General features: G+C 38.3%; 2 protein-coding genes, 1 long non-coding RNA gene and 1 pseudogene across 4 annotated transcripts in view; 2 read left to right on the top strand and 2 right to left on the bottom strand.

The window, feature by feature from the left end:
- Nucleotides 1-7,388, top strand: part of LOC100998887 — a 75,087-nt gene extending 67,699 nt beyond the window's left edge. The window contains exons 6-7 of the long non-coding RNA XR_004176000.1: nucleotides 5,733-5,871; nucleotides 6,045-7,388. This is a non-coding gene — a long non-coding RNA (uncharacterized LOC100998887). The remainder of the gene's footprint in view (nucleotides 1-5,732; nucleotides 5,872-6,044) is intronic.
- Nucleotides 1-8,702, bottom strand: part of LOC100999246 (pregnancy zone protein-like) — a 52,140-nt gene extending 43,438 nt beyond the window's left edge. For both annotated transcript variants that reach the window (XM_021922006.2, XM_031650264.1), the window contains exons 1-7: nucleotides 7,309-8,702; nucleotides 5,761-5,944; nucleotides 4,330-4,483; nucleotides 4,131-4,183; nucleotides 3,564-3,584; nucleotides 2,955-3,123; nucleotides 1,186-1,270 (exon numbers count right to left, since the gene is read on the bottom strand). In XM_021922006.2, the coding sequence (XP_021777698.1) occupies nucleotides 1,186-1,270; nucleotides 2,955-3,123; nucleotides 3,564-3,584; nucleotides 4,131-4,183; nucleotides 4,330-4,483; nucleotides 5,761-5,944; nucleotides 7,309-7,388 (746 nt within the window). In that variant the 5' untranslated portion in view covers nucleotides 7,389-8,702. The remainder of the gene's footprint in view (nucleotides 1-1,185; nucleotides 1,271-2,954; nucleotides 3,124-3,563; nucleotides 3,585-4,130; nucleotides 4,184-4,329; nucleotides 4,484-5,760; nucleotides 5,945-7,308) is intronic.
- Nucleotides 8,703-13,897: 5,195 nt separating this feature from the next.
- On the top strand, nucleotides 13,898-15,820 carry LOC108580887 (annotated as a pseudogene).
- LOC101000295 (ovostatin) overlaps nucleotides 14,382-22,277 on the bottom strand; it is a 161,157-nt gene continuing 153,261 nt past the window's right edge. Inside the window, exon 36 of the transcript XR_004175992.1 lies at nucleotides 14,382-14,481. The gene's annotated coding sequence lies outside the window, so the exon portion shown is untranslated. The remainder of the gene's footprint in view (nucleotides 14,482-22,277) is intronic.

Genomic DNA, 22,277 nt, shown 5'->3' with positions numbered 1-22,277 from the left:
GTCTCTCAAAAAAGTGTTTTGTGGACCACCAACATTGAAATGATCTGGGATACATGTTAACATGCAGATTTCTGAGACTTTCCTCAGATGTATGATTGGAATCTTTGGACATGGGGCCAGAGAATCTGCGTTTTAAGTAAGCACACTCCTCACCCCTTAGATTCTGATGAACACTGATGTTTGAAACCTATTGCTTTAACCCAAATGATGGGGGAGATAAGGTGTAGGGTCAGTTCCCCAAGCTTCTTCTTTTTATAGTTCTTTTTCCCCCTGAATTCCTTTAAGTGCTGATAAAGTCATAAATCATCTACTAAATTTCAATTACTTTTGGAATCTTCAAATCTGGATCAAAAGGCTTTCCCTCTGATGAAAAATTTAAAGCACTGAGTCTAGTGAGAAGGATGAAAACATGTTGCTCACGCTGCTCGCAAAAGCAAGAGGGGACATACACTCATCTCGTGTGTGTGGAGGATGCCGTAGTGCACTAAAAGGCACTAAAAGGCAATCGAAGGAAGAAATAACTACAATATGGATTTTTAATTCTGTCATGTGCATCCAAGACTTGAGCCTAGCTTCCTCCCAACTATTTCCCGTGTCTTTCCATAGTTTAATTAGAAGCAGTGAAGAAAAGGGAGGTAATTGGACACAGAAGGCATGAGCATGAGATCCTTAGTTGGATGGCCTAGATTCAGTTGAGCACTGAGTCTAGGATACATAAATGCTTCATAAAGCTAGATTGCTATTTAAATTGCAGAACCAATATAGAATAGTGGTGAAGAGTTTGGGGTCTGGCTCCAGACCATTGGATTTAAATTCCAGTCTACCATTTACTATCTGCAGTAATGTGAGCAAATTTCTTATTCTCTAAATGTTATAGTTTCCCCATTGTAAATTGAGGATAATAATCCTCCCCATCTCACAGGATTACTTACAGAATAAAAATGTTAGTAAGCATAAGGCACTTAGAACATTGTCTGGCACGTTTCAAATGTCCAGTAAATGATTTTACAATTAGCAGATGTGTCATCTGCTGCCGTCCCTACTCCCTACTATGAGGCAAGCTACAAAGAGAGTTATTCCTCTCCTAATTAAAATACTTCCAAGTTTAGTAACTGTTATTTACAATACCTCCCCTCAGATAGAGTATGCAAATAGAAATGAGACAGAAAAAAAAATGCAACTCACAAGGCACAGGTGGTTACCACAAATTCTTCGTCTAGAAAACCAATAACCTTGGGCATTTTTACTTGGACCTCAAATTTAGGCAAAACTGTTTTAATAAAAAAGAAAAAAAAAAAGGTGAGAGTGGGCCAGAGATCTTGCAAGTATTAGCAATAGATGCTATGACAGAACCTTTAACACGTGATCACATGAAACGACTTCAGCTACAATAGGGACAGTACTGAGAAGGAGAAGTCATTCGTTCACTTGGTTAACCTGATAGTACATTTCGTAGCCTCTCTTTCTCTGAATTTGTGCAAGATTTCCCAGATAGAGGGAAGGCAGCATGATTAGTCCCTGAAGATCATCACAGTTAATGTGGTAAAGCGGGACCAATAGGTTGCAATGTGTTCTTATTCTTTCCCTCCCTATGCCGAGCTCTTCTTCCCAAATGCTAACCCTGCTGACTAACAGAGGTCTCAGGCCTACCATCTGACACTTGGCTACAAGCCTACTAAAGTGGTAGCTACGTGGAGTGCAGAGGTAATAATCTTCCATAGATTCTTCTGTCAGCTCCTCTGCATGGTTGGTGCACTTGGGCAGCTGAGGGTTCCTGGCTTCCCAGACCTTTGCAAGCTCACATTTATACACCCCTAATCATGCTTCAGAACTGGCTAGTAATTTTCTCTCATCTGTCAACTCCTCCTGATGGCCTCTTACTTTTCTAGCTTCTCTCACAGTTTCGTAAGGTGTTATTCCTATAATACAATCCTATTCTGTGATTTTGATGGCAGTTCTGATGAATTTTGGGAACCACGTTTTGTGATAGGACTTCTCAGTCATGGCATAAAATATTTAATTTACATTACAAAATTCACGTAACTGATAACTAATAAGATGGCTTAATGTCTGACTTAGTAATCAACTATGGTTGAGTACTGACTAAATCAAGTGTGTTAAAGTTTAGTTGATTACTATACTTAGTTGAACTATAGTTTAGTTGATTACTAAATTATATGGTTTAGGAATCGTAGTTGATTAGAGTAGTGTAGGTGTAGGTTATAGACAACCATACAATAACCCCAGGAAATACTTTCAATTATAAAATATAAAAAACAGACATATAGTGTATGTAGCTGACACAAAGTATTGGTTAACAAGTTATGTTTGAGTATCAATTCAAATCTTTCTTACCCCTTAATGACTCTGTGATTTTTTTTTTTTTTTTTTTTTTTTTGAGACGGGGTCTCGCTCTGTCGCCCAGGCTGTAGTGCAGTGGCCGGATCTCAGCTCACTGCAAGCTCCGCCTCCCGGGTTCCGGCCATTCTCCTGCCTCAGGCTCCCGAGTAGCTGGGACTACAGGCGCCCGCCACCTTGCCTGGCTAGTTTTTTGTATTTTTTTAGTAGAGACGAGGTTTCACCGTGTTAGCCAGGCTGGTCTCGATCTGCTGATCTCATGATCCGCCCGTCTCGGCCTCCCAAAGTGCTGGGATTACAGGCTTGAGCCACCGCGCCAGGCCATGAGTCTGTGATTTTTTTAAGTTACTAACTTTTCCAGTACTGATACGCTTATTTGCAAAATGGGAATAATAATAGTATCTGCCCCAGAGGGGCATTGTGAGAATTAAATGAGGTAGTGCATAAAAAGCACTTAGCAAATATATGGGTAAATTTAAAAGCTTGCTAATTTTCAACTATTGTATGCTAGACCTTTGATTCTTACCTATATGTGAAAATTATCTAATCTTAAATACTCTGATGTTATAAATGCCTTACACATAGAGCATTCTTACCATATTCATTCACCTCAAATGAGCGCTCTATTTTCTTCCCTGACTCTTTCTGCAGCATGATCTTGTAGGAACCCAGAATGGGCTCCACTGATAGCGGGAAAGAGAGTTGGTTGAGTCCCCCTTGCAATTTGAGACCTTGCCTTTGGAAAATTCGGTTCTTCATGGGGTCCTATAGGTGAAAATATGATGAGTTCATAGAAACAACTGAAATATATAACTTTGAGTAGAAGAGCAGCTTAGCAGGTAAGAACGACATAGGCAGCTGTATCACAGATGGTTGGTAAATTGGCCCAAAGGTATTAACAAAGTTTTATAGGAATTCCAGCCTGAGATAAGGGCAAAAAGTTTGCTAGCTATGAGATATTACAGATAACATTTCATACTGATGCCTCTTTTTGGTATTATGTATGTTTATTTTGGTCAGAAATATTGGACGAGTCATCTCAAGAAATGTTCCTGCATTTACATCTTATCCACTTAGAATTTAAGGTGGACAGAAAAACAGTATTTGTTTAGCTTTGGTGAAATGATGAGGGAAGGGACAGATGCAATTTAATGTAACTTGTAGAGAGTCCTCATTCCAGTTGTAATGTACAATATACCACTTACCTCAATATAAACCACTGGAAACTGGAAAGAAAAAAGATAGTATGAGCACGTGGTAGAATATAGAAGGAGAAAACCATGACACCAGCACTGACAGAGTATATGGGCCAGAGGAGGTGAGTCTGTATATTCCAAATGAGGAAATACCCCATTTGGTTCACAGCACTTTATATGTTTAGCTTGGGACATACATCTTTCAAGAAGTCATGACTTCCCTATTGTTAAATAACATACAATTGAGGAAACCTATTTAGATAAAAAGGTCCGAATAATAAGCTTATTATTATTTCACAGATGATATTTGTTTAAGAGGGAAATCAAATTCACACATTTATTTAATGAAAGTAACTAGAATCTTTAAAAGGACAACTTCAAGTGCATACTGAATTCATTTTAAGAATGCGGTTTATCGAGTGCCTTGATTCTGACCTCCCTTATTCTTCTAGCAGAGATATTCTTATGAGATCTTCCTGTGGTGGGTTTAAAATACCTCTTTAATTAGTCTTAAATTTCCTAAAAGAATAGGCCTTATATTTTCCCTCAACCGTCACCCGTCGTTACGAGACTCACCATTTCATCCAAAGGGTGGAAACTGACATCCATAGAGACAACACGGAATTTCACTGAAACAGAGGTATTTTCCTGTGAAATCTCTCAGTGGAGCCTGGGGTAGTAACAGCATGCCTGAATTCCCAGGATTGCAGAATAAAGTAATAAAGAAGCTCCTCCCTTCTCCCAAAGTTCCCCTTGCTCATTTGATTCCTCATACCTGTTTGTCCTGGTTTGTATATGGATTTGTCTGTCTGGACAAAGACTAGGTTCTCTGCTGTAGTTACATGGATTGATTTGCTCTTTGTGAAATGCAGAGTCGCCCCCTTTACCTCCACAGCAATGACCAACCAGGAAGATGGTAATTCTGGAATCTGTAAAACAGAAATGAGCTGAAGAATCTGCCCAGACTTATTTCTGAATTTCTCAGCCATTAGGAGTTTCTGTCTTCCTGGTTGGTCCCTGAGAATTAGTAAGGGACAAAGTCAAGGATTATGCTCCTTGTTTTAAAAGTAGATTATTATGATGTTGTAACATGACAGTAACATGATTGAAGGAGAAAATATTGCAGTAAGATGAGCTAATTCTTTCAAGCCAGTTATGACTGAAATGGGATGCTTACATTTTCACAGCAAAAGGGTGATATTAAAATAATAATTAAATTTTATTTTTCAAAGGTCAACAACATTATATATTATACGGCCAGGCACAGTGGCTCATGCCTATAGTCCCGGCACTTTGGGAGGCCAAGGTGGGCAGATTGCTTGAGCGCAGGAGTTCAAGACCAGCTATACTATCAGCTACTCGGAGGCTGAGGTAGGAGGATCAACTGAACCTGGGAGGCCAAGGTTGCAGTGAGCCTTGATGGCACTACTGCACTCCAGCCTGGGTGCCAGAAAGAGACCCTGTCTCAAAAAAAATTTTATGTTATTATTTGTGGTAGTCATGTATGATTAAACAATTAATACCTTAAGTAGTAAAAGATTAAAAGGATAATACATCCACTATCAACCATTGGTGAGATCTTATATAAGTTATTTGACTTTATAAATCTCAGTGTTTCTATCTGTAATGGCATGAATATTATTTACCTCAGAAATTTAAGATCAGATTAAATCCTTTCTATAACTACTGTTAAATTTTATGCATGACACTTGTTTGTAAATATCATGTGAGCATATTCAGTAGAACTTCCATTCTTAAAATCTAAATTGAGGCCGGGCATGGTGGCTCATGACTGTAATCCCAGCATTTTGGGAGGCCAAGGTGGGTGGATCACAAGGTCAGGAGATCGAGACCATCCTGGCTAACATGGTGAAATCCCATCTCTACTAAAAATACAAAAATTAGCTGGGCATGGTGGCGGGCGCCTGTAGTCCCAGCTACTTGGGAGGCTGAGGCAGGAAAATGGCATGAACCCGGGAGGTGGAGTGCAGTGAGCCGAGACCATGCCACTGCACTCTAGCCTGGGTGACAGAGCAAGACTCTGTCTCAAAAAAAAAAAAGAAAATGTAAATTGAGATTCACTCTGTATTTCTCATTTTTCTTTCATTATGCATTTTTATTTTCAAAGGATCAGAACCAAAGGTATCAGCTAATATAATATGCTCTTTCTCTTTCCAGCTCCCTTATTTCAAGGAGCAGTACTGACCGTGAAGGAACTGCAGTAGAAATAGTTCCTCTTCGTCACCAGGTCTGTGAAGAGGGGACTGTTCTGCATTTCGTACCTCAGAGTTACTTTCAGTGCCACCGTCTCATTCAGGTGATTAAGGATGACACAGGCCTTTTCAGGAACTCCAGTGTAGAGGTGCGATGGGACTAGCACTAGGTACTGCCTGTGGAGGGGAGAAGTCCAGATTAACTATGGAAGGGTCAAAAAGACATCATTATTATGGGCATTTTCTAAGTAATTTTTGCTTTTGTCACCAATCATAGAACAGAGACAGATTTCAGCAGGAGTGTATTCTCCAAAGGCCAACCCAAAAGATCCGAGGAACTGAGAAAATCACAAATTAAACCCCAGATATGCTTCTCTTCTGTTGTGGAAATACTCACCCACATAATATTAGAAAACCTGTCAATAGCCATGGGTAAGCAATCCATGAGTTGTTATGTATTTTGGATAAAAATTTCAAAATTTCAAAATGTGAATCAACCCACAAATCATCATTGAAAGCATTAAGGACCTCTCTGCATGTGGTCTTGGGTTTTGCATGAATGTTACTACAAATCTCTTTGTTCCAGGAAACTAGGAAAAATGTAACATTTAATACCTGGGGAGAAACTGAATTGCTTTGCACTACGACCATGGGAGCAAAAATATCTTTTCTTTCTTTAGCTCTTTGGTGATGGAGACAAGGCAAACTGAGCTAGGCTAATCACCAGACATACTGCCATAGACACCCGGAAGAAAATACCACTCTCCTCTCACCAATTGCCTCTCACAGTCACCCAGGCACGCTACATCTGGGGATGCTGTACATGTGCACACTCTTCTCTCTCTTCCTGAGTGTCCCTGACTACCTGGAAACTTCTGTTTGCTTCATAAGACTTATCTCAAAAGTGACTTTCTCTGTGCAGAATTTGGTGAAGCCCTCTCTCTTCCATCAGGCCTCATGAAGAGGGAGCTTTCTTTGGAAGTATTCTGACAGAATCCTGCAATGCCTGCTTCTGTTTTTCTTCTACAGTTCATTCTCTGTGCACCATCTCTCTACTTTTCCATACTGTGAGATGTTGAGGGCAGCGTCTGAATTTTGTTAATCTGTAGATTCCCAAGACCTAATGCCAGCTCCTAAAGGTGTGCCAAAGGATTGAGTGAACTGACACACAAATCCTGGCTTGTCTGTTGAGCATACATTCATCCTGGCAATCCCTGACTTGAGGAAAACACAGATACTGAGTCATTTCACAATTGTCACGACGTGCAATCCATTTTATGAATCAATAAAAAATGTATCCCTTTTTGGGTAGGAATTCTATATTCTTTTTTGGTAAATGTTTCATAGATGTTGCTGCCTTATGTCTGTGAGCTTCCTGAAATTGGAGGATGTCTCTTTCCATGTGAGTAGTAATGACTTGCTGATCCTTCCTGGTCCTTTTGACAGCAGAAAATTGTGTAGGGAATTAGGAAACACAGATCAAAGAGATAATACAATGGGAAAAAAGGAGGACAATATAAGTTTCTGGAAATAGTGCTTACGGTTCTGCAGCAGCTGAAGCATCACTGGGAAGGAGGAGGAAAAGCAGGATCAAGACTGGCTGGGGCAGTTGATTTCTCATTACGGTGCAGAAAGGAGGAGGGCAGAATGGGAGTCTGAGCCCTTGATTCTTTTAACCCTGTTCTTGCTCCGGCTCACTGGTTTTTATTTCATCTGTTGGGCAGTGAAAGTAAACCGCCAATCATTTATTTTTGTAACATATTAACTACTTCCAGCATAAAAAAAATCAATTCCAGATAATTTTCATGACTATAGGTATTATTTTATCCACTTTCCCAAATTTTCTAAATTCCTGAAAAATAGTAGTTTGAGGCTACCACTAGCTCAGGTCATTAATCAGTTTTAAAACTATTTTCATGAAAATACAAAATAAATTACATGTTTTGATGAAATAAACCAATATTCTTGCATTTTTTAAAAGAGGTATTAATGTAAATCCATATCCCAAATATGTTCTGGTAATCTAGGGAGCATGACATATATTCTTCACCCAAGATTCATCCTAACTGGCTCTTCACTGAAACACGGAAAAGAAATCTGTCACAGAATTTTAAATAAAATAAGTTTGGGAGCAACCTCTCCATTGCTTGAAAGATTCACTTTTGATTTGTATAGGCATTCTTATGTTTATTATTTTAAAAAGGGCTGTTCATTGGGTATAACAACGTATGTAATATATAATTACTATTTCTTAGTTCATTCAACATCTAGAATATAAACCCAATTAACTTATGTTGTTGTCTAAGAAAATGATGTCTCTTTGATGAACATTCTTATTTAATTTTATCCTGAGGGATAGAAAATATTTTATCAACAGTGATGCATCATCCTGTTTGCTTTCCAAGGGGGATTCAGATGTTAGAATTTATTTTTATGGAACACTGAAAAGAGGAAAGGTCCCATTGTTAAATTAATAAAACTAGGGCCTTATAAAATTGAAGTCTGCACATTTTGAATAAAGAACTGATTTCATCTATAAAATAAGATGTGAAGAGAAATGGGCACTTCTGAGAATGGGGAATATTTTATTGTGTTCCCTTCTAAATTGGGGCTAGGCAGATCTTCACGTACCCTTTTCTATATGACCTGGAAGAGTGATGGAGAAGTAAAGATGATGTATGTGACAACTGTTGGTGAACTGCAAAACTGTAGATATGTAAGCTATTAAAATTCCAACGATGATAAGCTATGGCTAAAAAAATGCCAAGTCAAATAGAATAAACTGTAGTATAATACATTGTGTTAGCCCTTGGTAGTTGACAAATACTTGCTTGGGTGATTGTAAAACTCTTCTGCTTTATTTTGGCTCCATTTGTATGCTCTCTTACTTCCACTCATCTTCCCAGCTCTTCCCAACTCCCACCCTCACCCCTAAATTACCATAAATGTGCTTATTGTCTATCAGCTTAATATGGGATAAATTAACCTACAGTAAGCAGTAAATGACTTTTAAGAGGTCTCTATATTACTTTTTCCAGGCATGACTATCCTTTTTAGATATGCACCAAACCTGTATTTGACCAAATGCTGAATGACTAAACATAAAATCCTTTTTCGTAGGCATGAAGCAAAAATTGTCATCACAGTTCGAACTTCTGGAATAGAAGAATAAATCTCAAGAATTATCAGAATTTTATCATTTTAATTTTTAATTAAAAATTTTAGTGGATGCATTTGAAATATTTGACATTATAGGGTAAACACAATACTTTCTCAGCACTGTCAGCTAAGGCTTCTATACTTTTGGGATCTTCAAACATTTTCCTTGTATTCCTTAAAAGAATTTTATTAAACATGTAATATCTCACATATACCTGACATCTAAAATTTTCACCATTATCAAGATGGTAAGTGTAGTATAATACTGATATTTAAAAAATAAAATGCAATACCACTTTTTAAATGTATCCGATGAAATGTAGACACTGCAGTGATTTTTTTGCCCACCACCATTCCTGTAAAACACACTTGAACACTTTTTTCCCCAGCAGGAAACTTTATATCGCTCTTGTTTCTTTTTAGTCTTGTATTTTCATTCTACTTCCTCAGGTAATTTTATCCTGGAGTTACATACTTCAATACATTTTATTGATCGCCCTATTATATGTTTCTGCAACTAAAGATCATCAAAGATTATTATAAAAAATATTCTTGAGCCTGTAAAGTTCTAATTAGTAATAAATGTTTTCTAGATTGCATTATCATTAAAATTATTATCAATACGCTATTTATAAAATTATATATATATATCGACTACAACCTTAATAGATACTAAAAATGAGAACATTTTGTTCAAAAATAATTTTTTAGCGAAATAAATCATATATTCCAGCTGGCTCCCTCAAATAAGATTGTGTATTCTTGGATGAATATTGCTTATTGCTGGATTAAAACAAGTTTCATCTATTCTCTATTTTTTCTACTCTGCTCTATTTCAATTCTAGAATATTGCTATTCTGTTTTCTATTGTATAGATGTAAGCACTAAGAAAACCTGTTCACATAAAGAGAGAAATAGAAATATGGGACATTCAATTATAACAATGTTATCTAAATATTTAGGCTTCCATGTTATAAGCCAAAGGTCACATTATAATCATTAAAAATTACTTTCAATTATCTATCAGCTGATAAATCCTCTGTAACTTTATTGAAAGCAAAGTGCTAAACCAGGTCAATTGCAACAGGATTTGGAAATCAGCCGTTATGATCATTCTTATTCTCGGTTCCTAGAAAGTATTCAATAAAGGCTTAAAAGGACTTATAAATGGCCACCAATCATTACTTTCTTACTTAAAAACACAGCTTTTACCAAATATACTCAGAAAGTTTGGAAATTTTGAAATATCATATATTTTAATATACTTTGTCAATATAAAGCCTCATAAAAGGCTTTTATCTGATCAGAGCCATAACCTGCACATTTAGTTCATTTCATTTAATGAAAGTCTCCACCAGTAACCTGACTTGCAAAGCCAGTCCTTATTGTCAAAATAACCATTCAAACTGGACTTATTTCTTACAGGAAAACATGTTGCATTATTTTTAATTTCAATAAACTCACTAATATATATTCCCGGGATGACTCTCCCACACTGCAATTCTAAGATAAAGAGTTTTGCCGGATATTTGTTACCGAGATGAAGTAAGACAGCCCTGCTTTGACATTTCTTTCCATGATTTCTGCTTTATTCTTACGGAACTCTCAGGGGGAATACAACATTGACAAGAGCTGGAAAGGAGAAGAGGGGAATTTTAAGTGTGAATTGTAATCATTTCTGTCACCTCTACAATATGTATGAATACAGAAAATTTCAGAACAGGCCAAAAGAATCCATTTCTAGCATAATGTTTTTCTTATACCAGAAATTGTTTTAAGACAGATGGGTATATTATACCTACACTGGGCTTATGATGCTTTGATTAAGAGCATTTGTGCAAATATCAGTATTTTGATTTGTCTTTTTGTAAGAGATAAGCAAGGTGTTTTTCGCTCCAAGATACATCTAAAATACATATTATAAGTGAAAGAGAAAATTTATATTAAAATCAACTCATAAGTTATGCCGTGATTATATTACAGCATGATGACAGTGATTTTATATCATTAGTTACAACAATCATAGGATTATTGATCATGCACAATTTCAAGGATCCCAGAAATGACATAGACATAAACTGAGGGCAAAGTTGACTGTACCTAAAAGATTTTAGCCAAATGTCAAAGTCAAAGATAAATGTCATAGTGCCCCAACAAATAGTATGTGTTTATCAAAAGTGATAAACCTGAAGATGTCATCACAACATCAAAAACTTCAATGAAAAAGACAAGACAAAAGCTAAGTTATGACTGTAATTATAGCCATAAATATAGGGACTAGAAGAGAAAAGATACATGTGAAAAAAGTTGACTTCGTAATTGCAAATAGTTTTGACACATTAATTGTATGGCACATTTTTCAAATGATCCAAAATAAAGCTACTTTTCAAAGGAACTCTACAAAAGACATTATTACCTTTGGACATGTTTCTAAACCAACTTTATTTTCAAAGAGAACTGTGTTTACAAAGCATTGAGCAACTTTGAGTGGGTTGAGACTGAAAGTATCCTTGCCACTGGAGTATATACTGGGGGAGGCAGAGTTGGAATCATTGGCATATGTGGAATGAAATTAATGCATGTATTAGCACATAAGGGATGTGAATAGCAATACTTTTAATAAACAAAAAAATCAGGAATCTTCATTGTAAAATTTATCTACCATGTTAATATGCTGATTAATCCTGTACATTTTCTCTCCTTGTGAATACTTGGGCTGGCAGAGAACAGGCTGGAAAAATCAGGAGATTACAGACCATATTTCCATCCTTCAAGTATTTCCCTGCATGGATACCGAGAGGCAGAACAAATGATAAAAAGAATATGATGAATGTGCTTTTTGTCTTATTGGAAAGACTCACACTTAATATGACACTATATTAATGTTCAGAGATCAGGCCAGTGGGCTTGTCAACTGAGCTGTAATTCCACCAGACTGCTTTAGTCATACTGCAATCACGCTTCCTTCTATACACATTATTAAAAACTGCCCTAGTGGCAAAATAATCTTGTACCAGCCCAGTCTTCTTTTTTTATACTAGAATTAAAATTTTTATTCATTCAAAACATTATTAGGAGAGTGAAAGGAAAAGTCATAGAGAAGAAAGAGATATTTTCTGTATATATAATTGACAAGTGCTTATACCCAGAATATATTGAAGACTTCCAGAAATAAATTAGAAAAAGACCTAGCACCTTACACAAAAGAATATCCAAATAGCTAATAAACATATGAAAAGTTACTTGGTCTCCAGAGACATGAAAATTAATACCACAATGAAATCCTCTACATATCCTCCAAAATGTTTAAAGTTAAGATTCATAATGCCAAGTTTTAGTGGGGATGTGGAGCAACCGGATCTCTCATCCAATTGTGAAAATGAGTCATCACTATCTACTAGAATTCACCATCCACATGACCTCTGTCCCAGCAATTTTTACCGCTACATAAATACCCAGGAGAGTGACAGTAAATGTGCAAAAAGTCACGCGTAAGAACATTTGCAGTTGCATTATTTATAACAGCTCCAAATTGAAACAACTCAAATGTCTCACAATAGGATATGTAAATTGTGGCATATTCGTACAATTATAACCATATAGTGTTTTTCGATGAAATAGAATAATGTTAACTGCCTCAGCATCAATGAATCCCACGAATATAGAACAAAAGATGCCACACACACACACACACACGTATACACAAACACATTACAAATCATATAATTCTATTTACAGAAACACCGGTGTGTTCATTCTAAGTCATTCCAGACTAGTCTTCTTTCTTGCTCTTAGTGAATCATCAATGGAAGTTTTGCTCAGGAGAATGAAATGTTCCATACCTGGACATACAAACCCCGGGATCCCCTGATGAATCTTCTACCTTCACCACCTCAGTCATACTGAGCTCCTTGCTTTTCTTTGGTAGTTGAGAATCTTTCTATTTGACTTGAAGCCTTCACACCGTTTATCATCTTCTCCTGTATTGTTCTTCTGCAGATGTTCTGATAGCTAACTTCCTCGCTACCTTAAACCTTTGCTCATCTGTCAGCTTCTCAATGAGGTCTACCCTGATCACAGCATTTAAAATGGCAAAATCTAACTCCCAATCTTATGGTACTCTTGATCTCCCTGGCTGTGCCTTTTTAAAAATAACACTTGTCATTTTATGACATGTTATATAATGAACTTAGTTATATTTCTTGTTTATTGCCTGTCTCTCCTCTCTGGAATATAAGGCAGAGATGTCTTGTTTTTCACTGTTTCTTATTATTGAGAAGCATATCCACTAATAACAAGCATTCAATAATTATTTGTTGAATAAATAAATGAAAAATATTATGTGCCCATGAGACACGACACTTGCTTTTTCTCTCTTAAAAGTATATAAAAAGATCGGCCAGGCGCGGTGGCTCACGCCTGTAATCCCAGCACTTTGGGAGGCCGAGGCGGGCGGATCACAAGGTCAGGAGATCGAGACCACGGTGAAACCTCGTCTCTACTAAAAATACAAAAAATTAGCCGGGCGCGGTTGTGGGCGCCTGTAGTCCCAGCTACTCGGTAGGCTGAGGCAGGAGAATGGCGGGAACCCGGGAGGCGGAGCTTGCAGTGAGCTGAGATCCGGCCACTGCACTCCAGCCTGGGCGACAGAGCGAGACTCCGTCTCAAAAAAAAAAAAAAAAGTATATAAAAAGATCAATGGATAAATCGAATTGTATGCATATATTTAATATAGAATGAAGCAATAATATTTCAAGGAGAATGAGTTAAGAATAACTTCAGATGATGTGAAGTCAGTCTTTGTACAAGCAATCATGTAACAGAGTCAATTATATAGTTTTATCAGCAGATCACTGGACCTTCTTTCTCTTTTATTAGTGACATAGATGAATATATATACACACACACACACACATATACAGTCTTTAAAATCATTAAAAATATTGATTAATGTAAGAAAGAAAGAATGAGGTTCTCATTTACATCCTTCTAGTTTATTATTATTTCTTGAGAAAATATTGCTGGGTTGATTACAAAATGGTGCCTGTGGTTGTGCAGAAGAGGGCTTTGCACAGTACTGATGAGGCCAAGGCTGCCGTGAGCTAACTTGCATTTTTCTATCAGCCGAGGGTGTGGTGATAGTTGAGAACAGGAAGATTGTGAGTTAGCTGAACAAGAGGGCTACATGTCCCAGACCAAAAAGAAAGGCAGACACATAGCTTATCTGCTGTTTTCTCTTTGCTTTCCTGTTCTCCTGCCAGCCTGACCCTTTCTCCTCAGTTAGGACTCCACAGATAGCATTAAAATAAGAATTCTTCTTTTACCAAGGACCTGCCAACATGGGGCACGTTCACACCAAAACTGTGAAGAAGGCGGCCCGGGTCATCATACAAAAGTATTACATGTGCGTAGGTAACAACTTCCACAGAAACAAATGCATGCGTGAGGAGATGGCCATTATCCCCAGCAAGAAGCTCCGTAATAACATAGCAGGCTGTGTCAAGCATCTGATGAAGCAGATGCAGAGGGGCCCATTGAGAGGTGTTTCCATTAAGCTGCAGGAGAAGGAGAGAGAAAGGAGAGACAATTATGTTCCCAAGGTCTCAGTCCCGGATCAGGAGATCATTGAAGTAGATCCTGACACTGAGGAAATGCTGAAGCTTTTGGACTTTGGCAGTCCGTCCCACCTGCCGATCACTCAGCCTACAGTTGGGATGAATTTCAAAATGCCTCTGACGGCTGTTTGATTCTTTCTACAATGCTGTAATGTTTTCAATAAATGTGGCACAACAACAAAAAATAAAGATTTTGTAAGATCATAAAAATCTATTTTGAGTCCATGTAGCGTTTACCATAGCCAGTGAATGACCAGAGAATTAAAAGCCAACTAAAGGTCATTGAAAGTGGTAAACATGTTTACATTTTCATGATTGATTTTGCAATAAAATGAGGGCACGTAATAGCAGTAATTTATAGTACTATAGCACTCTTTGGAACCTGCCTTTTTGTAGAAAAAAATGTGAATTTGAGAGAGGTTAATCTGCAATTTATTAAGCAAAGAAAATTCATACATTTTTAAGGCACAACTAAGAGGAACAATAAGGTTATTATTTTGAGAGAACAGTGCCCATTTTTGAAAATCTAAAAGGGATCTTTCAGTTTCCCAGATGATATAGGACCTCCAACGTAAAGGGAAGGATAGGTGTTGGGAGAAAAAGCAATAGACATGGTTGTATGTCCCCCTCCCAACTAGACCCGAGCATGGGACAAGGTACATTATGGTAAGCACGTCTTTTGGGAGTGTGAAAAATCCAGAAACAGAACCATTAAAATAATAAAACTTCAGTTTAAAATAAAATAAACCTGCCTCAAAATAGAATTACTGATGTAGATAGATACGCACTGAATGTAGAATGGTAATGAGTTAAAACATCCTACCAAATGGCAAAAGTATTCTTAGGCATAAAAATGTCACATTTTGCTTTTAAATTGAAAGTTCATCTTTTGGGTGTAGAAGAGAAAAGACTTGGGAGGAGCTAGACATGTGGAAAAAGTGATTAGTGGGGTCTCCCTCAAACAGGTGCAGGAATTTGCCATGGGCCGGAACAGAAATAAATCATATTCTGCAGTGGAAATCCAAAAATAAATAAACACACATTTCAAATTGCTGTTTTTGATTGAGCATGAACAAAAGCCTGTTATAGACAGACAAGTAAATGCAATTTAAGTAAGACATTTCGAAACGAAATTGCATTAGAGACTGTTTCTTACAGTCTCGCATTCTTACCAGTAACTTTAACCTTATCAATATATGTTTTTTTTATTCTGAAGAGTGAGAAAAATATGAAGTATTTCAAAGGAGACACTAAGATTTTCTCAAAATTACAGAACCATTAAGCCTGTGCTGATTGAATTAACTCCATGTTTATGTTGGTGAGGCCACAGGACTTGGTTGGGTGAAGTAACCTAAGCCCCTCTCATCTCCTTCCAGGACCCTGTGGCCTGCATCAGTTTTATTGTGTCAGCCCACCCCTCCCTCCCACTCCCAAACACCTAACTGTTACTCCAGGAGTAAACAGCAGAGTCAGTGGCTGCTGGGATATGGATATTAGAAAAAAACTGAAAAAGAGATTGATAAACTATTTTGAGGCTTTATTCCTTGCCAAACATTAGTCTAGGCTTTTTCAGGTCTTGCCTTGGGAGCTGAAAGTAAGGAAGACTTTACAATTCCTCTGTTGTAAGATTGACTGCAGGGGTGATGGGAGGATGGTGGGGGAATTCTTGCAAAGAATGATTTTACCCTCTCAGTAATACTATAACAATATATGATTTGATTAAATGAATAACTTTTTTTTTGTTTTGAGACTGAGTCTCACTCTGTCGCCCAGGCTGGAGTGCAGTGACACGATCTTAGCTCACTGCAACCTCCAGCTCCTGGGTTCAAGGGATTCTCCTGCCTCTGCCTCCCGAGTAACTGGGACCACAGGTGTACACCACCACACCCGGCTAATTTTTGTATTTTTAATGAAGATGGGGTTTCACCATGTTGGCCAGGCTGGTCTCAAACTCCTGACCTCAGGTGATCCACCCACCTCAGCCTCCCAGAGTGCTGGGATTACAGGCATGAGCCATCGCACCTGACCTCATAAACTATTTTCTAAAAGAAATCCTGTTCTGGTAACAAAGAATGGTTACTTCCCAAGTTTGCAGTGACTGTTTTGTTGTTGTTGTTGTTGTTTACGAAACTTGTTTACATTATAGTTTACTCTCTGTGTGTTTATCCTTTAGGAAAGTTAATGAAAATTACAAGTCTCTGAAAGATCTGGAGTTATTAAGAATTGAGGAAAGTTTTAGTAAGAGTTTTGTATCATTTCCTAATTAGGAGTGACTTCCTTCTCAGAACAAATTGAAGTTTAATATTTTTCATCCCAGTGGGGTGAAAAATTTACAGACACCAAGACACAAAAATCAAAGGATTTTACAAATGTTTATTTTGCCTTCTGAACAGATTGCCATAATAACATTTAATATCACCGGGATTGAAATATCTTTCAATTCTGACCAAAGATGGAGAACTTAGTTCAAGCAACCCTCAGGCACAATGTAGCAAACTGCCCTTTCACGCAGTGTTTTCAGGAGTCAGGGGAGACACCGTCTCTGGTTGATTTCTCTGTAGGATCTGTGGCTAATCTTATTCCTCCAAAACACAAACAAACACAAAAACCCTTGCTGAGAAAGACAGACTGTCACTTGACAGAGTAAAAACAAATCCATAGGGATTTATAAAAAAATTTGTAGTCACCAACATAATGCGAAACTTACATGTTCTTCCTCAAATCCAAAGGCTAAGCTGAAAAAAACACATAGTTGGAAGAGAGCAGTTCTTTTTTGGCTATCGTCTCAATATCATTATACTTAATATTTGGCACCACAAAAAAAATCTTCCTAAATTTTAGGTGCAGGATAAGTATGACCGTACATGGACACTAGAGTCTTCAGGGAAAATTCAGTTATCCTGGGATTCTATAAACATGATTGTCTCATAAATGGGCTTCAGGGATTATAAGAACCCCTAGAGATTGTACGCACTCACATAAAAATGAGAACGTGAATCTTCACGGTCAAAGAGTCTGAAGCTTTCATCAGATTTTCAGGAGTGATATAGTTGGATGTCCCCTCCAAATCTCATGTCAAGGTGGAATCCCCAGCGTTGAAGGTGGGGCCTGGTGGGAGGTGTTTGGGTCATGGGGGTGATCCCTCATGGTTTGGTGCTGTCCTGGACATAGTGAGTTCTTAGGAGATCTGGTTGTTCAAAAGTGTGTAGCACCTTCCCTTGCAACCTCTTGCTCCTGCGCTGGCTGTGTGATGTGCCTGTTGCCACTCTGCCTTCCACCATGAGGGCCTCCATCTGAGGCCCTCCAGAAGCTGAGAAGATGCTGGCACTGTGCTTGTACAGCCTGCAGAACCATGAGCCAATTAAAACTTTTTAAAAATAAATTACCCAGCCTCAGATATTTCTTTATAGTGTGGAAAGAATGGCATAACATAAGGGGTATATGGGAGCCAAACAAACCTGACCTAATTACTTGATTCACATTGATTGAACTTATACTGATTTGTGTTCCTTTAGAAAGCTAAAAATTGTGGTGGAAGTCTTCTTTTTGTGGTTTCAGAAATTGTATTAGTCTGTTATCACGTTGCTATAAAGAAATATTAGGTTGTTGCAAAAGTAGTCGCGATTTTTGCCATTACTTTTAATGGCAAAAACTGCAATTACTTTTTTTTTTTTTTTGAGATGGAGTCTTGCTCTGTTGCTTGGGCTGGAGTGCAGTGCCAGGAGCTTAGCTCACTGCAACCTCCTCCTCCTGGGTTCAAAACATTCTTCTACCTCAGCCTCCCAAGTAGCTGGGATTACAGGCGCCCGCCACTATGTTCGGCTAATTTTTTGTATTTTTAGTAGAGATGGGGTTTCACCATGTTAGCCAGGCTGGTCTCAAACTCCTGACCTCAGGTGATCCACCTACCTTTGCCTCCCAAAATGCTGGAATTATAGGCATGAGCCACCACGCCCTACCTGCAATTACTTTTGCACCAACCTAATACCTGAGACTGAGTAATTTATGAAGAAAAGATGTTTAATTAGCTCATGGTTCCACAGGCTGTACAACAAGCATAGTGGTTTCAGCTTCTGGAAAGGCCTCAGGAAGCTTCCAATCATGACAGAAAGCAAAGAGAGAGTGTGGTTTATCACATGGTGGCAGTAGGAACAAGAAATGGAGTAGGGAGGTGCTAAACACTTCTAAACAACCAGATCTCACAAGAACTCACTGTCACAAGATCAGCAGCAATCAGGACCAAGGGGGATGGTGCTAAACCATTTGTGAGAAACCACCTCCATGATCATCAAATCATCTCCCACTAGGCCCTACCTCCAACACTGGGGATTACAATTTGACATGAGATGTGGTGGGGACACAGATCCAAACCATATCAGAAATGGAGTGCTTGCCATCTAAAGCAAGTAATCATTTATCCCCAGGAGTTAGACATAAATTGGATTAGCAAAAAACTGTTAACGAGGTTGTGTAATTCTTTTAGGCAAACAAGCATTGTCCAGGTGACTCTTTTCTCATTCTAAAAGAGAAATTCACATTGCACACAAGAAAATGCTGGTGACTCCATGTTCAGGGCTCACTGTAGACTAAGGAAATGTTGCCTAAAGGAACTGTCAGTGGCTTGAACTTCTTTTTTACTTAATAGCTGTGTGGGCTCTAGAAAATTATATGTATTTGTAAATTTACTTGTGAATAATATGGTAGTATAAGGACAAAATATAGATTCACTGCTGTAGTAGAATCACAGTGGCATTGGGGCAAAACTATAAACCATGGCGCTCCCTCCAGCTTGATTTCAATAACCTAATTGTTTGTGAACATTTCAACTGAAGTCCACTGGATACCCTTTAAGCCTGCGGGGATAATCATAGCCTTACTTGTACTTCTTCTGGGAGTCAATATTTAGTGAAAAGAGGCACACACCAGATTCAGCCATATACTAGGTCCAATAAATGAAAATTGCTTCTTTATGTTCAAAAATTGCACAGTAATAAAAATCTGAATTTGGTTTTCTAGAATCATTCATTGGATATTAATTTGAACATACTCTAAACAGGAAATATCGCCCATAGAAGTGTCCTTTTCACAGCATTATCTGATGTGGTTTGGATCCATGTCACCATCCAAATCTCATGTCGAATTGTAATCCCTGATGTTGGAGAAGGGGCCTGGTGGGAGGGATTGAATCATGGGGGCAGAGTTCTCATTAATGGCTTCGCACCATCCCCCCTTGGCACTGTATAGTGAGTGAGTTCTCAGGAGATCTGGTTGTTTAAAATTGTGTAGCACCTCCTCCTCCCTCTCTTGGTCCTACTCTTGCCATGTGAGACGCCTGATCCTGCTCTGACTTCCACCATGAGTAAAAGCTCCTTGAGGACTCCCCTCCCCCGAAGCAGATGTTCCCATGCTTCCTGTACAGTCTGCAGAACCATGGGTCAATTAAATCTCTTTTCTTTATACATTACCCAGTCTCAGGTATTTCTTTATAGCAGTGCAAGAATGGACCAGTACATTATCCCTTTTATCAAAATTCGTGTCTGTTTATCCTTCATCTGTTGCCTTTAGATTGTTTTAACATTTATCTCTTGACCTTTTTCTACACCTTTCTGTCCTGGTTATGGCTTGACTGTGTGGCCAGAGGAGCATGAAAATATCTCTAGGAATTTATGCTTTGAGATATTATAAAGCTAAGATTCCTTGAACAGATCTTGGTGGTTTAATCTGGAGACTGAAAATGTGGGAAACCCACATGGGAGTGCTCTCTTACTCCAATGCTTACCTGCATTTCGTTTGACTTGCTATAGTGCATATTGACATTACATAACAACCTTATGTAAGAATGTTCCATGGACTTCGGTGGAACCTTCCAAATTTCTTAACCTCAGAAATTATTGCTGTATGAACATATGAATTAATACTGCTTGATAAAAATTCTTTAGAAGGACTCTAGCCAGGCTCAGTGGCTCACGCCCGTAATCCCAGCACTTTGGGAGGCTGATGCGAGTGGATCACGACGTCAGGAGATCGAGACCATCCTGGCTAACAGAGTGAAACCCCATCTCTACTGAAAATACAAAAAATTAGCTGGGCGTGGTGGTGGGCATGTGTAATCCCAGCTATACTCGGGAGGCTGAGACAGGAGAATGGCGTGAACCCAAGAGGTGGAGCTTGCAGTGAGCCGAGATTGTGGCACTGCACTCCAACCTGGGCGACAGAGTGAGACTCTGTCTCAAAAAAAAAAAAAAAAAAAAGAAGGACTCTAGCCAAATTATAAATAAGCCATAAAAAAACCTCTAGATAGAAAAAATAGGGTAAAACAGGATGGGCAGTGAACATATATGTCTTCAAATTTTAAGTATGTATGCACATATGTAATACATATACTTAAGCTTAAATAGTGTAAGAAGTTTGTTGATGTGCAATATAAGTTACAACTAAGAATTTTTTAAATATAAGAAATATACAGTAAGGAAAATTATTATATTGGTTTATAACCAAAAGCAAAATCTACATATTGGTTGATGGAAAGAGGTAGAAAAAGTATTCCAAAGTCTATATCTTAGTACATGGTGTATGTCTGGGAAGCAGAGCAGAGTGAGTAAATATAAATATTTAAAATGTGCATTTGATGAGATGGGGTAGGAAGCAATGGGAAATGGTATGTTGAGATGTGGTTAACTTTAGTTTTTGTTTTAAATAAATTCTTCTGAACTCTGTGAAAACCGACCTAACAATTATTAGAAAAAAAACACAGTAGGATTTTCTGAGCGGAAGAAACATAACCATTTTTCTTCTGCTCTCACCCCACAAAACCCATAGACTTCTGTGATCAAATGTGTGTGTGAGGGAGTGGGAGTGGGGGATATTCCTCATACACCAAGCAAGCAATCAGTCATGCAGTGGACACCAGCTAGGTGTCCTCCAATTCAATTCAATTCCATCACTGTCTACCTGGAGAAAGTGTGAGACCCACAAGGTGAGGACTCAGTCCCATAAGACTGCCTCCTTTCTATGCCAATCATAAGCCCCAGGTTGTGGCCTGTGCTTCTGACCTACTGGCTATATACTGTGGGTTCCCGTGACCCCCTCCTTGGGTCTAATTAATTTACTAGAATGGCTCATAAAACTCAGGAAAACATGTCTATTGGCTCATAAAACTCAGGAAAACATGTCTATTGGCTCATAAAACTCAGAAAAACATGTCAAGGTATATTGAAGGTACCTTAAAGAATATTACAAAAGATACAGATGAAAAGATGCATAGGGCAAGGTGTGGGGAAGGGGCACAGAGCTTCCATACCCTCTCCGGGTGAACCGGCTTGACAGACAGTGTTCGGCTATCTGGAAGCCCTCCCAATGCCACTCCGTTGGGTTTTTATGGAAGCTCCATTATGTAGAAATGATTGATTAAATCACTGGCCATTGGTGATCAGCCTAACCTTCAACCCTCCACAGTTTGGAGGGGCTGAAAGTCCCAAGCCTCTAATCCCACTTTGGTCTTTCTGCTGACCAGCCCTGAAGCGAACTAGGAGCTGCCAGCCACCAGTCAACTCACTAGCACACACAAACACATCACTTTGTAGATTCTCAGGATTTTAGGAATTGTATGCTTGGAAATAGGGTTGAGGAGCAAATATATATTTCAAAGTATTATAGGCTCCTAATTGGAAAAAGAAAAAAAATAACAGAAAGAATAGATTGTAAATGTTTCCTATCAGAGCTGACACTCTCCTGGA

This window comes from Papio anubis, chromosome 9 (assembly GCF_008728515.1).
Source record: "Papio anubis isolate 15944 chromosome 9, Panubis1.0, whole genome shotgun sequence".
In the NCBI taxonomy this organism is placed as follows: domain Eukaryota; kingdom Metazoa; phylum Chordata; class Mammalia; order Primates; family Cercopithecidae; genus Papio; species Papio anubis.
This window is presented reverse-complemented; position numbering and strand designations above follow the sequence as displayed.